The sequence below is a fragment of the Rhizopus delemar genome, genomic scaffold, assembly GCF_000149305.1.
Source record: "Rhizopus delemar RA 99-880 supercont3.3 genomic scaffold, whole genome shotgun sequence".
Classification (NCBI taxonomy): Eukaryota; Fungi; Mucoromycota; class Mucoromycetes; order Mucorales; family Rhizopodaceae; genus Rhizopus; species Rhizopus delemar.
In genome coordinates this window covers 1457003-1470894 of record NW_027137829.1, presented here as the reverse complement: position 1 = coordinate 1470894, position 13892 = coordinate 1457003, and the positions used below count along the sequence as shown (strand labels likewise).

The window sequence follows — 13892 nt, the reverse complement described above, 5'->3', positions numbered from 1 at the left end:
TACTATACCCATACCTTACTGCCCAAAATGAAAAAAAGATGCGAATACTCGATATTTGTACAGGGACAGGCTGTATAGCGCTTGCTCTTTCCAATCAACTACCAAAAGGCTCTGTAGAAATTATTGGACTCGATATATCCAGTAGAGCTATCGAACTTGCTAACCACAACCTAATCGTACACAAGCATAGACTAAACAACCCAGTACAATTTCAACAAGGAGATATATTTGACAATTTACCCTTTTCTTCACCATTTCACTTAGTTGTTTCCAACCCGCCTTATGTGACGCATGATGAATATAAGAGCTTGGATCCCGATGTTAAAAATTGGGAAGATCCTAGAGCATTGGTTGCTGATAATCAAGGTACTTGTGTACACAGACGTATTATAGATGTCGCAAAACACAATAAACCATTCGCAAGCGGTTTACCAAGAATTGTGATGGAAATGGGTGGTACACATCAGATTGATTTACTATCAAGGGCATTAGACAAAAATGGATACTTGGACATTCAGGTATGGAAAGACCTTGCGGAAAAAGATAGAGTTATCATTGCAAAGTAAAGTATTTGAGTCGTATGATTCTTTTGCTACAAGTGGCGTGTTGCTTCCATTAAAGGTATAGATCAGCCCTATTCAATGACGTGTTATCTGTAAATAAAGAAAATAGAATTGAATTATTGTAACAAACAAAAAAGAAGCATTTTCATTCGCTTATTAAAAAATCAAAAGACTTGTGTTAATAAAGGTGTCAGGGTTCACACCGGCTTTTTCCGTATTGTACGCTTTATGCATTATGAACTAAAGTTCGTATTACAAGGTTTATTCTTTATAAAAATGTAACATTTTTCTTTCACTTCTTTTAATTTTTAATTTTAAAACAAATGGTTCATCAAATCACACCAAAGGGCTCACTCTATTGGTATTTACAATGTTGTCTCTCTGTTTTTTCATTTATTAAAGACAATACTGTTTATTAGGGCTGTACCAGCAACAATGGTCGCTGCCACTACGTACACATTTATGAGGCTTAAAGCAGCATCTATTGTTTCAGTATCTAATCCATTAACTTATATTCCTTCCGGTGAACCTACTTCTGATTCGGCCAATTTAGATCGTATTCGTGATGACTGGAAACATCGCAATCATGGCATTGGATTAAGAGACGTTAGGTAAATTATGATGCTTGATAATATGGATTAAACTGACTTGATTGTAGTCGAAGTGGCGGCGGCGTCTGATAAGAAATCAAGGTTATGCCCTTTAATTATAATAACATGTGTATATTTCCTTATTATTTTTTCATGTAATCATTCATCACTCTTTATTCATAGCTAAAAAAAAATAAAATAAAAAAAAAGGGTTACAGAGCATGATGGTTTCTCACGTTATTAGAGAAGATGTCAGCTCAGGGGTAAAAAAAAAATGTTGAAAAGAAAGACCCGATGCATTAAATACATGTGAAAGAGATTATTCTCAGCATAATCATCGTACGATCTTAATTTTTTCAATTTGTAGTTCCCATATATAAGCCCTGTGTTGCTACTTAACAGATTTGTAATTTTGCGTTTAACAATAATAATAGAGTTACAAGCGGTAATTTTTAATGTGCATTGAGGGAAACAAAGAAAGCAATGTGTATTTGTTAAATGCATATCTTGTCATAAAAACAAGCTAATTTCGTTTATGATGCCATGAAAAAAAAGAAAGTAGAAATGATACAAGACCATAGATACACCTATTCTGTAGAGATGGAGCGGGATCTCATCATTTCTTTTGAAGACAAATTTAGTCTAGTTGCCCAGAGCTCAACTGATGTCTACAATCTACCTTCTTCTCTTTGCCTCTTCATTTTCTTATTTCCTTTTTTCATATTTGATTCTAAAAAATATTTCTTGATTCTCTTAAGCTCCTTTTAATCTGACTCGGGCGATTAGGATGTATTGAAGACACTGCGCGCTCATTAAATTCTTTTAATTATAAATAAAATTTGTCTGTAACCATAATCATAACGACTATCATTTTGAGCATCCATGTAAACCAGAGTTTCATATGGAAAATGAAAAAGTCAAATCATCATAAAAAAAAATTAATAAGTGAACAAAGTCTTGAAGTAACCTCTTACATCACAAAACTATAAAAAACTTAAAAATATGAGATATATTTTAAGAGTTTCTATCACTGATTATGAAAACGTTCCTGAAAAGTATACTTCTTCCGGTAAAAGTAATTAATGAACATGTCAATAAAAAGAACATTAATTCAGTACTTTCTAGTACAAAGCATCGGCAAAAAAAAAGCAAGAAAGCTGATATTATGAAAGCCTGAAGACCTATGGCTAGTTTGTACTTTCCTAGTAACTATTAGCTGAGCCTATAAATCTAACTACAGCTTGTATATGATGACTCGTTACAATTTTGTATAGATCATTCTCGTTATTTGATAGAAACTAAGGTTGCAGTAATTGTTGAGAAGGTATAAGTTTGTTGATCTTGCTAAGTATGTTTCTTTACAGTTTATATCAGCACGAATTCGATACATCACAATTTGGGAAGTGTTACATCTTATTTGCAATAAATAAGATGTTTTATTTATTTAATAAAAGACCTATCAAGCAAGTTACGTGCAATAAAATAAAAATGCACTGTAAACAACTTTATTTTGCTTTACTTCATTATTATCGTGATAAAAACTGTACTGATTTACATGCTGTATTAATGCTTCATGATAGAATAACACCATACAAAAAGAAGATCTATATCATGAATAGTTAAATGCAAGTTTTGTTATATCTGGTATTTGCAAGGATCCTAGGATGGCTACATCATTCAATAGTATATTTATATAGAGTGCTCATCATATTAATGTTAGTACAAGAGGGAGCTCGCTATAAAGAATAACAAATAAACAAGAAGATAAAGTATTTCTCAAAGCTTTAATAATATATAACCAGACGTTGTGAAAATCAAAGACATTTATTCTTCTTCTGACTGACATGATCATTAAACTATAGTTTTAGGCGTTATATTCATCATACCTTCTTTTTATAAACTCCGTTTCTCAAAAAGGAAAACATTTTTTGCATTATTACCTATATGCAAAGCAATAAGATCATATAAAGTGACCAAGAATGCACATCTTTTTCTTCTTTAATCTCATTTTCACACTCATGTCGAATGAATCCTTTCTTGTTGAGGCAGAATACAAAAAGTTATTGTCTGATTGGGATGCTATTGATTGTTTAAACAGGTCAAGCCTGTTAGTACACTTATTTTCAAATTACTTGAATCAGATATGGATTGAATCCCAAAACATGTTGCAGTGTGCACAGTACTGGCAAACAGCGCAAAAGGATATCCTCAATTTTTCTGACGCGGTTCATACAATGAATTCGCTCGGCCTACACCTCATGAAGCAATCGCTTCATACGCGACAAGAGTTAATCAATATTGTTCAATACATCGAATCAGATGATAAAGACTCATTCTACAGTGCTACTTCTGGAATTGGCATAGCAGAGGTATCCTATCGAAATTCCACTTCTATAAGAGAGATGAAGATGGGTCAACCCTTAAGTGCATCAAGATCCCTAGTACGATTGATGAGATCACCTTCTGCACCTACTCAGAGAAGCAACGAAGATTATTTTTGCATGCCAAATACAAGTTCTCACTATACAACCTATTTACCAATGGATCAGAATAACCAATGTCATTTTTGTAGTACTCAACAAATAAAAAGATCATATTCTTTTGAACATTTTCAGACAAGTATAGATGACATGCATAGCGATATTAGCTCAGAGTCATTTACGTACTATAGAAGCAAAGGCGATGAAGAACAGCGTAAAATGGATAATACTCATCTTGAAAAATATCCTTCACTGGTTCACAGCAATGCGGGGTACGATATCCCTTGCCAAAATCTATCTGATGTATCAACCCTTTCACTGACCTCAGTACGGAAACCTGAAATGATCACCCATCAAGACTCAAATCCTTTTACCACGCCGCTCTTTGAAGAAAGCGCGTATATGACAGAAGCCACTGTTTCTGAAAACCTTTTCTGCGAGAAAACCGAGACAAACACTCGACGATCTTCTACATCTACCTACAAAACAATATCAAGTACTCTTTTACATCCCTTATGGACCATCAAACTTGCGCTAAAAAAACGCATCCAAAAGATGGATAATGATCAAAAGGGTCAAACACGTACAAAGAAATTTGTTTCAAAATTCCGATTCAAGAAATAAATAGGCTTCTTTTATTTTCTTTTTATACAATTTACAATTGATTCTATCTATTTACGATCATTACTTGCTTTTTAATTTGGGAGTATACCACTGTGTCGGGCCATTGTAATATTTTCCAAGTAATTTTTTACCCTTTATGGTGAATTGCTCATCTTCTCTAAATTGATGAGCAGAATTTGACTGTCGCCGAGGCGAGGAGGTTTTTGGTGCTGCATCGCGAGAATCTACAGACAAACGGCGACTACTTCCTTCTGAGATTGATTTTTTTGATTCGGATGGCACTGGTGAGGGCTTTTTAGGCTTCTTTAATCTATTCGCACAATAGTATGAATAAAAAAAACATAAACCTAATTTGTATTTTTCTATTTTTTTTACCTCGACCAAATGTGAGAATGTTTTGTGTTTGATTCTGAGCTTTCAGCATCCCATATATCTTGAGAATTGGCTGAATGTAAAGATACTACATCTTCATCTGAAGATCCTTCAGTGTCATCCGACTGACTTTCTTCATGATCTTCTATTGGGCTTTTGGATTTTGGGGCTGGCTGTACAAAGTATTTCGATCCATTGACAGATGCACTTTGAAGTGGTATTTCCGATATCGTGTTCAACTCACGAGGATGTCGGCGTAATAGTTTCTCTTTCAATAATGCCGTGCTGTTATGCAGTAATGCTGCCTTCATAAAGTCTTTTTTAAAATGATTTAGCTTAACCAATTTCTACAAATAATAAACAAGATTTACCTTTTTTGATATTTGATATCAATTCAAACCAGGACCATGTTTCATTACGGAATTCAAGTGTAGGCTGCTCAAATGCAAAATCCCGTAAATCTTCAATATTTTTTTCCTTGGGGCCCTAACAAAGACAATAATTTAACTTTTTTTTTTTAAGAAAAAAGAAGATGGCAACTTACTTGATAACTTAAACAGTGTCTTGCGCCAGGAATCTTGACTAGAATAAAAGTACGATTGCTTGAAGCTCGCTTTTTCATGACGCTTAAATCATCTGACGCTTTAGATATTTTTTGCGAGTTTTGCTTCTTTTGCTTCTTTGTCTGTTTACTGGACTGTGGCACTGAACTTTGGTTGTCTGTAGAAAAATCAAATTCAGCATCTTCACGGTTTAGTGTAGCAAAATCATGAGGTTCATTATTGCCCATCATCGCTGGAGCACTCTCGGTACTTTTTGAAGAAGCTATCGATCTCGCTGTATCTCTATCAGTAACTGGAAGTGTAATCGCTGAACCAGCTAACTGAGGGGTATCAAGCTGAATATTAGGGTCATTTACAGTTATGGATGGTGCCGATGCGGACGAAGTTAAAGGACCATGTTCTGATTGCTTTTGTCGCTTTTCAGGCGGGAAAAGGTAGTAAGCCAAAGCCTTACCAAAGTTATAAGTCATCTGAAGACGTAAGGGGTGAAGATTTGTTTCCAAGTGTTGAACAATGGGAATACCACCAACAGGTGCTAATGTAACAAAATAACAACGCAGCATCTTATGTCTTGTAAAGTCGTAGGGCTTTCGAGGATCAAAGTAAGGCCCTAATACGTCTGCAAATACAGGAGAGGGAGAAGTGTTCTTTACTTGCATAATATCCACTTCAAAGGTGTTGATGGCTGAGTGATCTTCTTTGCTGATGAATATATAGCTTACATTCGTGAGTGTGCATTCGCACAAAGGAATTTTGCCACTAGAAAGCATCTCCCAGACAAGCTTGTCTATGGAACAGACCAACTTCAAGTTTGTTTCAGGCTCATTATAGTCCTTTCTTTGGTTACTCTGCATCAATTTAATAGCTTCCATGCCTAAATATAGTTCTTCTAAGGCATCAAACAGAGCCAGTCTAATAGATTTGAATTCTCCAATTCGCTTATCATCAAGAAGAGCCATATTATGTCGATATTGGTCACGAGCATAAGTTAATTGGCGTACTCTGTTTTGTAAATCCACAATCTTTTCAGTGATCTCGAACAGACTGGATCTATCAGCAGCCATCATGATTTCACGCAGCCTTGCAAGTCGCTCTTGTTTAGCAGGTTCTTTGTAGAGCAAGAGGTCTGTAGCAACTTGATAAATAGCATTATACTGTGATGAATCTGCTGTAAGATGGAATTTTGGAAAACTAAGTTGAACAGAGTCGCATCGTTCCTCAAAGGGATGAATGCGAGAAAGAGCGCTAGAGTTTGTCTTCAATCTTAATTGATTGTATTTGTCATACTGCAGAGTAGCCGAAATCCGATCGCCAATTCTTTGGAACTGTTCTGAAGTATTGACATAGCTGATCAACGTCTCTGATGGTATCCAAGCAAGCCAATGATCGCTTTCTCTAGCTCCGTAGTGGTTATCCAACAAAAGATCAACACTGTCGAATTGCTCCTTTTTAGCTACGAAAAATTGCAAATTATCCAAACTGACTATTGTTCTGTGCTTGACTGATTCCATGTCTACATCAGACTCATTCTCGTCAATGATATTAAACCCTTTTACTTGTATTCTTTCATTTGCTACAAGTACAATATTATCTGGTGCGCAATCACTCTGCAAACTAATTTGTGGATTTAGCAGATCAATGAGATAACTACTCTTCATGACATAGTTGCTGGGTATACTCTTTGCTTGCATCTCCGGATTATTTATGTTTTCACTATGAGACATATCTATTTCATCAATCTCATGTTCTCCCATTAATTTTTGTTCTTCGTCCGTTTCATTAGCAGCATATAATTTTGTATCTTGTTCAGATAGGAGCTTCTCAATTAATTCATGCACCATTGATTGATCCATTCCACCTTCCTCGTTATCAAGTACAAATTGATCGTCACTATCTGTTTGCTTTACGTGGCTTGCATCAATCAAGTCTCTTAAAAACTTGACTGTACGCGATGTCATATAATAAGAAAGTGCACGCCTGTGCTCTCGAAGATCTAAAGCATGGTAAAGGATGTTTCTTAACGAGTTGTTCCACAATATTTGAGGATTATGAGCAATACAACGAACTTTGAAGTGTCCCAAGTGTTCTTCCCACTGCTTTAACGAATCCTCTCCAAAGATGGCCGAATTTGAATGTGCGCTCAAGGTGCTGCCGCGAACTGTGCCAGACATAGCTTGAATTGAAGTCTCTTTGATGTATCTTTGAAGTAGTTCTCTTTTTTCGTACAAGACTCTTGTTTTCTCCACTATCTGGTCAGACTAAAGAACAAAAAGAAGTCAATATTTTTTTTCAAAAAAACAAAATAGTCATTTCATCTTACAAGATCATCAAGAGCTTTTTCATCAATTCCTGGCTGTTTTCTTTTCATTTCGTTCGTATGTAGACGTGCTTGATGTTTTCGAATTTGAATATCAATATTTGTTTTCCTATCTTGCAAAAGAATGACTTGCATTTCACGAGTTTCTAATCACGTATAATTAATGCATGCTCTTTTTTCCCTCTGATTAATAAATACTTACTGACTGCTGTTCCAAAAATGCAATCGTGAGTTTCATGCAAATATTTGAATTTTTGTATATCATCTCGATTTGTTTGGCGAATATAATGGAAATAAGGCGAGAAAGCAAATGGCAACACTTGTACAGAAGGAAGTATAGTGGGGGTATCAATGTTTAGTTCTACAAAATCATCCAAATCAATCCATTCTGAGGATTCTGGGTCATTACCACATTGATAATTCAAGCCTTCCATCATGTCAGGTACATCCTCGCCATCGCTACTAGCAACAAGATCAGAATCATTTGATGTCTCTATAGAGGAGCTTATAGAATCAGCAGCATGAGCCTCTTTATCATCCATAGCCTTATATTGAGCTTTTACAGCACGAATATCGATATTTTTGAGCTGGATTTCTGCTTCTTGTATAGGCCAATTTGCCTTTAGACGCTTCTGATCTAACTTATAATTTGAAATATTCACAATTTCTCTACGTTGATGGATATCCAAGCTGAATCCTTTGACAAATCCTTTTAAACCCACAGAGTCACCAAGTTCTTGGACAGCAACATTTTCAGCTTCCACATTTTCGTCTTTCACAAAACAACCAATCGTTAATGGGTTGATGACAATTTTGTACTTCAGTGTACTCATGTGTTTTCCAAACTTCTTTGTAGGCCTTGTATCAAGCTTTGGAAATAAAGGTCCACTACGAAGAGGGTAACTCATTGCACCACCAAAGAGTCTGACCCAAGATACAAAATGGTCCAAAAATCCAGGTGTGATATGCATGGAGTTGCCGACAACATTCGTTATTTCCTTTTCTGGTTCAGGTACAGTAAGTTTGACTATGCTAATCGAGAAGTGAATGAAATCTGATCTAAACCCTCTATAAGCATCGTAATCCTATTCAATTAAGTTATGTTTATTAGCAGTTTTCAAAAAGTATGGTGTTGCTTGATTTTTTTATTTTACCTCTTCATGAACATTGTCTGGTGTTTTCATTTTTACTTTATAGTGTGGTGAAAATTCCAGCAAAGTCCTTTTATGAGCTTCACGATCATTCGTTGATACATCACTATTTTCGTCACATAGTTCACAATTACACGCTCTTTCTAATTGACAACCAAGACCCATACGAATACCACCTGTCATCTTGAGAGCAACCTTGGTAAAGCAAAAATTGTCTTTGTTTTCTTTTGTGATCGAAGCAGAATCTAAAGAGGAAACAGAGGCAGAAGATGGATAAGAGTCAGGTCGATGAGTAGCAACGGGCAAAATATAAGGAGCACTAAAGCCACCATGCACAGGATCAGGCACACCAAAGGCATAATCACAACTGGTTACTTGCATGAATTCGCCCTCAGGGTTATCGTACCCTATTAACCAAACCACATTGTTTCTCCATAATTTAGCAAGACCAAATCCCTTTTCGCTCATTTCATAAGGATTTCTTGAACCTTTCATAATGACTGCCAAATCACCACCTCCAGCAAAAGATATTTTTGTACGCGTATGTATAATTAATCTGATCTTATCCCAAAAACCCACTTTTTCTGATGGATCAATAGGAGGTTTTGTAAACGTTTCAAATATGCGGGAAATATCTTGGATGGCAGGTTGATAAGGAATACACCAGCATATGTAAGAAAGACCTGGGGTATGTACGCTAATGTTAACAGTAGAGAAAAACTTGAGTGGTGTACTTGTACGGGGAACCTGTACAGAGTATCGAGTGTCTCTGTTTGGATCGTTAACAACTTCTAAATTAATACAGCGGGTAGCATCAAGATCTCCTAAAGTGTCAGCAAGTGCATAATTTCCAGACAAAGACCATGAATATATATTTTCTTGTTCTCGATCTTCCTCAGGTGAAGTAGGAGGTACCAAAACAAAAGGTAGAGGATAATCACGAATTTGTGCCCAGGTTGCTCCAGCCTTCCAATCCAAATGGAATGGTATTAAGGTTGAAAGAGGAGTATCTAATGGTTGTCCCTTTCCAAGATCGTAGATAAATTCTCTTGTCTTTTCCAAGTTAAAATCAGGACGCCGAAAGTCCAAATGTGTATTACGGATTGTAACATCAAGCAGTGGTGAATAATGTGGCAGACTTACGATGTTGATATAAAAGATATTTGCATAATCTTCATTAATGCCCTCGTCATTTCCTAATGCATCGCCTAGTTGATCGGGTAGAATGGAGCTTCGATAGTCAGCATTTCTAATTTTTTCATAAGCAGATTTCTCTTTCAAGATGGCAGTATCAATATGCCGTTTCCATGACTTTGAATTATGTTCTTGTAGTCCTCGTAAAGCTTCATGAACTCTTGCATCATACGTTATATCTAATAAATCATGATATGATCAGTTTAAAAATATATTGAACAAAAAAAGAATATAATAATACCCGTATTTTTGTTTTCTTCACTAGCCTCACTGAATTGATATGTTGTTAATGTTTTTGCTTTCAGATCAAAAGCATCTTGTAAAGCCACACGATTTGCTTGTTCGACAATACCTGTTTTCCAAATAGATCGAAGCCTGACTTCAAATGGATCGTCTTCAAGTTGAAAGGTAAATAAGTCACATATCAACCTCATATCAGGGATCGAGATAGGTTCTTTCTTTTCAGTTGGACCAAAGTACAAAAATGAAACACCTTTCAATAATCGAGAATGACTTGCTTTAATTACTTTCATCAAATTGACTGCATTGTCCAAGACGTGACATAGTTCATATTTGTAAGGTATGCGTAGATAGAACTTTGACAATGACAGCTGACACACCTTTGAAAGCATACCTGTTGCCAAGTCCATGTCTTTTTCAATTGAAAGCTGTAAATTGTCTATTTCTAACAGCTGTTCCCACTGCCGTTCTTCCTCAGGAGCTACTCCATAAATTGTGAGATTTCTAATAGCAGTAGATGGTATCTCGCCACAATGTTCAATATCATTTAACCATTCAGTCCTTAGACTGTCCATGCGTACGTACAGCTTGGTGGTATCCGGTAAACTTACATGAACATCTGTACGATTTGCTTGAAGTTGAAGTTTGGAAAAGACCACACTAGGCGGCTTTTTTTCTCTTATTCTCGTGTCCTCCTTTTTAATGACCTTTTGGACAAATTGCTTTGTTGAAAGTGCCGTGATCAGTAACGCGTAGTGATTACTGATGGTGTATTGAATACCAATTTTTTTCACAACGATAGAAGGAGAAAGTGATATATGATCGCTTGTTTTTATCATATTGGTTCTGATATTCACGCTGGGGATCCATAATACTATGGACTGTTTATCATCATTTTCTTGCCAGTCATCTATTTTATTGCCAAACATCCTTTTCATGGCCATTTCTTGTAACGATACACGAACTGAGCCAAGAAGTGCATGATCATTTTCTTTGCCACCCTTTTCAGCTTCTGTATTGTTTATAGATCCAAAATTTGCACTGTATCTGTGCATCTGACGATTTGCTATTGACACGCGAGACCCATTAAAGAGAACAGAAAAACAGTCAAGAGAGAAGACCAAGCAGGCATTTATGTCTTCTTCAGGTGCATTATCGATATATCCTTCAGGAACAAGCCTCTTACCTTTAAGGCCTTGATCCAAGCCTTTCAGGATAAGAGTTGAATTGTTTAATTCAAATTGAATTCGTGCCGTCAAGATATGTTGATATATACGCTGGTCTTTGGTATTTGAAGGGTTCTTGTTCTTTGATGGCCAATTGGATTTAATCTCATTTGCTACGTTGTTTACCCAGAAGTCCAGCTGGCTTGTTCCTGTCTCTGTTTCTGAGTAAAGATTCAATACAGTTTTGTCAACTGTAATTCTCATATCATGATGCTGCTCATAAGGATCCCAGCTAGATTTCACCTGTTGATGAAGAGTATCTTCTTCATTAAAGAAAGTAACATTAAAATTGGCCTTGACAGATAATTCAATATCTTTAATCAAAATCAATGGCTGTTCCCCCTCTTTCTTTGCAATGGCATCCAGACAAGTATGCTGCATAATAAATCTCAAAGAAGCTCTATATCTCCATCCTAATGCATTACTTTTCTTATGTTCACCATCTGCTTCTTTAGGTCTCCAGCTTCGCCTAAAAAGATTTGTCCATGAAGGCCGCGTAGGAGAATGTAACTTCTGAATGGTGCTTGAGCCTACATGATATTCAATTTTTTCTTCATTTTCGGCAAGAGTGGTATGGTCTGTGGCGGATATGTTGGGTCCAGAAAAGTTTGAAATGATGGAAGTTGGTCTGTTTCTTTCTACAAAGTATGCGCCTGATACATCAAAATTCAACTCACTCCATGAAATTAACCCCACACTTTTTTCTAAGCTTCGGAAATAAATTGAAGGGTATTCCACTGTGATAGACAAGCTTGCACGAGGTAAATTGTAAAATTCTTTTGAATTTCTTGGTGAAGCTGAAGGTGCTTGAAGAGCATCCTGTCTGCGTTGCAAATTGGATGATAGTTTTTTGAAAGTACTGCTCTTTGAAATATCCAAGAAGATCTTTGGATGATCCACATTGATAGAGAGACTTACAAATTGTTTGTTGGGTATCAAATCATCACCTTCCAAGACGCCTATGAAGGTCTCAGGTAAAGTGTCCATCTGTTCATATTTTTTCTTTGCCAAGACAGACTGAGAAATAGTCGCGTTGAATGCTATACTGGGTATAACGATCACTTCTGTCAGTCGTCTCTTCGTTATATCAATTGAGTTGTCAGTGATTGTCCAGGATATAAGCTTTGTAGTGTATAAAGCTTTTAAATACGGATCAATACCCAAGACCTCATTTTCTACTATTCCAGTAAGACACATATCCTTAATACTGAGTGTACTAAAACAATCTTCCACATGCTTTGTCTCTATGATGGTATCTCTAATGGAAAGTGAGGCAGAGTGAAGTAGTTTAACAATTTTCGGCGGCTTCTCCAGGTTTTGATCAGGTGCTGGAGCAGGCTTTGGAGGCAAAGACAGTTTGATGCTTTTCAACAGCTCCAAAAGATGATTGGTATTTAACTTGACTGTCTCGATCATTGTATTTGCGTCGACATCTTTCAGTGTAACGCACCCTGCCGAAAAATGACATGATACTGCAATATGCATACCAGAGGGTAAGTTGACAATATTCCCTGCCTCGTTTTCTGCTGATGCTATTTGCACGAGGGAAATAGGTCCTGAAGTAATAACAATTTCCAAAAATTTCTCTTTAAATAGATGCTCAGCACGTTTTATCGAATGGCGTTGATGGCTTGCATGGAGGGACAAGCTGCGTTTTCCTCGGCTGTTACTAGGTGCTGAAGGTAGATCAACTGCTGCAAATAAAACCGACCTGAAATTTGTGTGTTGAATGGTAAAAGTAGCATACTTTTCGACATCAAACTGAAGGCTGTTCATTTCAAAGTCAACATAGTTGGCAAGTCCAGCCATAAGAAACTGAGCTGGTAGTGCAGATGTAAACTTGATGACCACTTTCATCAACGAAAGAGGATACCACCAAGGCATCCTAGGAGGTGGAATGCCCATGCGTGACAGTCGTCTATTGATTGGATTTATTGGTTTTGCTTGCTGCTTTTGCTTTTTGGAGCTTAAGGCAGCCAAATTATGCAACTGAATGTGAACGTCTGAGGCATGAATGGTAATGAATGGCAAAATTGATGTTGCTGTTGTTGCTGTTCTCGGATGTCTTCTTATTCTGAATTTAAGTTTTCCTACTTTGAGTGACCATACTGCAAATTCTGATGATCTTTGATGATGATACTGTATATTTGAAATAGAAAAAAATCCGATTCTACCAAATTGGAGACGAAATCGAAGTGAGAGTATTGCCTTTAGTAGTAGTCGAAGCAAATAAAAGGCCAGAAACAGGCAGGCATATTGATATATGCTTAAAGACATGAAAGAAGTGGACTTGATATTTTCTAAAATAATATAAAAAAACAGGAGACAGAAAAGAAATTAAACTGAAGGGATAATTACTAAAAATAGAAATTGGGCAAAAGCAGAGTGCTAAGAAGGTATTTTCAAAGTAAAGCGCAGTCTTGGATTTCATTTTGTGCAATGTAAGGCAAAATGGAACAGGTGTTTCTCTACTCTTTTTGGAGAAATTGAAATTCTGTTTTTGGAAATGTACAGGGACAGAAGTTTAACAGGTAGTTTGATAAAGAAAATCTATTTTAATGCTTTTGTAAAT

General features: G+C 36.3%; 2 protein-coding genes across 2 annotated transcripts; one reads left to right on the top strand and one right to left on the bottom strand.

Moving 5' to 3' along the window:
- Positions 1-998: 998 nt before the first annotated feature.
- On the top strand, positions 999-1340 carry RO3G_04749 (uncharacterized protein; the record flags this gene model as incomplete). Its single annotated transcript, XM_067659339.1, has 2 exons — positions 999-1174; positions 1337-1340. The coding sequence occupies 2 exons, from the start codon at positions 999-1001 to the stop codon at positions 1338-1340; spliced, it is 180 nt and encodes a 59-aa protein (XP_067515440.1).
- Positions 1341-4317: 2977 nt separating this feature from the next.
- On the bottom strand, positions 4318-13204 carry RO3G_04748 (uncharacterized protein; the record flags this gene model as incomplete). The annotated part of the gene is made up of 9 exons (XM_067659338.1): positions 4318-4567; positions 4633-4945; positions 5001-5115; positions 5174-7450; positions 7513-7655; positions 7712-8594; positions 8664-10033; positions 10096-10522; positions 10706-13204. 9 exons carry the CDS (start codon positions 13202-13204, stop codon positions 4318-4320), a joined length of 8277 nt encoding a protein of 2758 aa, XP_067515439.1.
- Between the last annotated feature and the right edge of the window lie 688 nt (positions 13205-13892).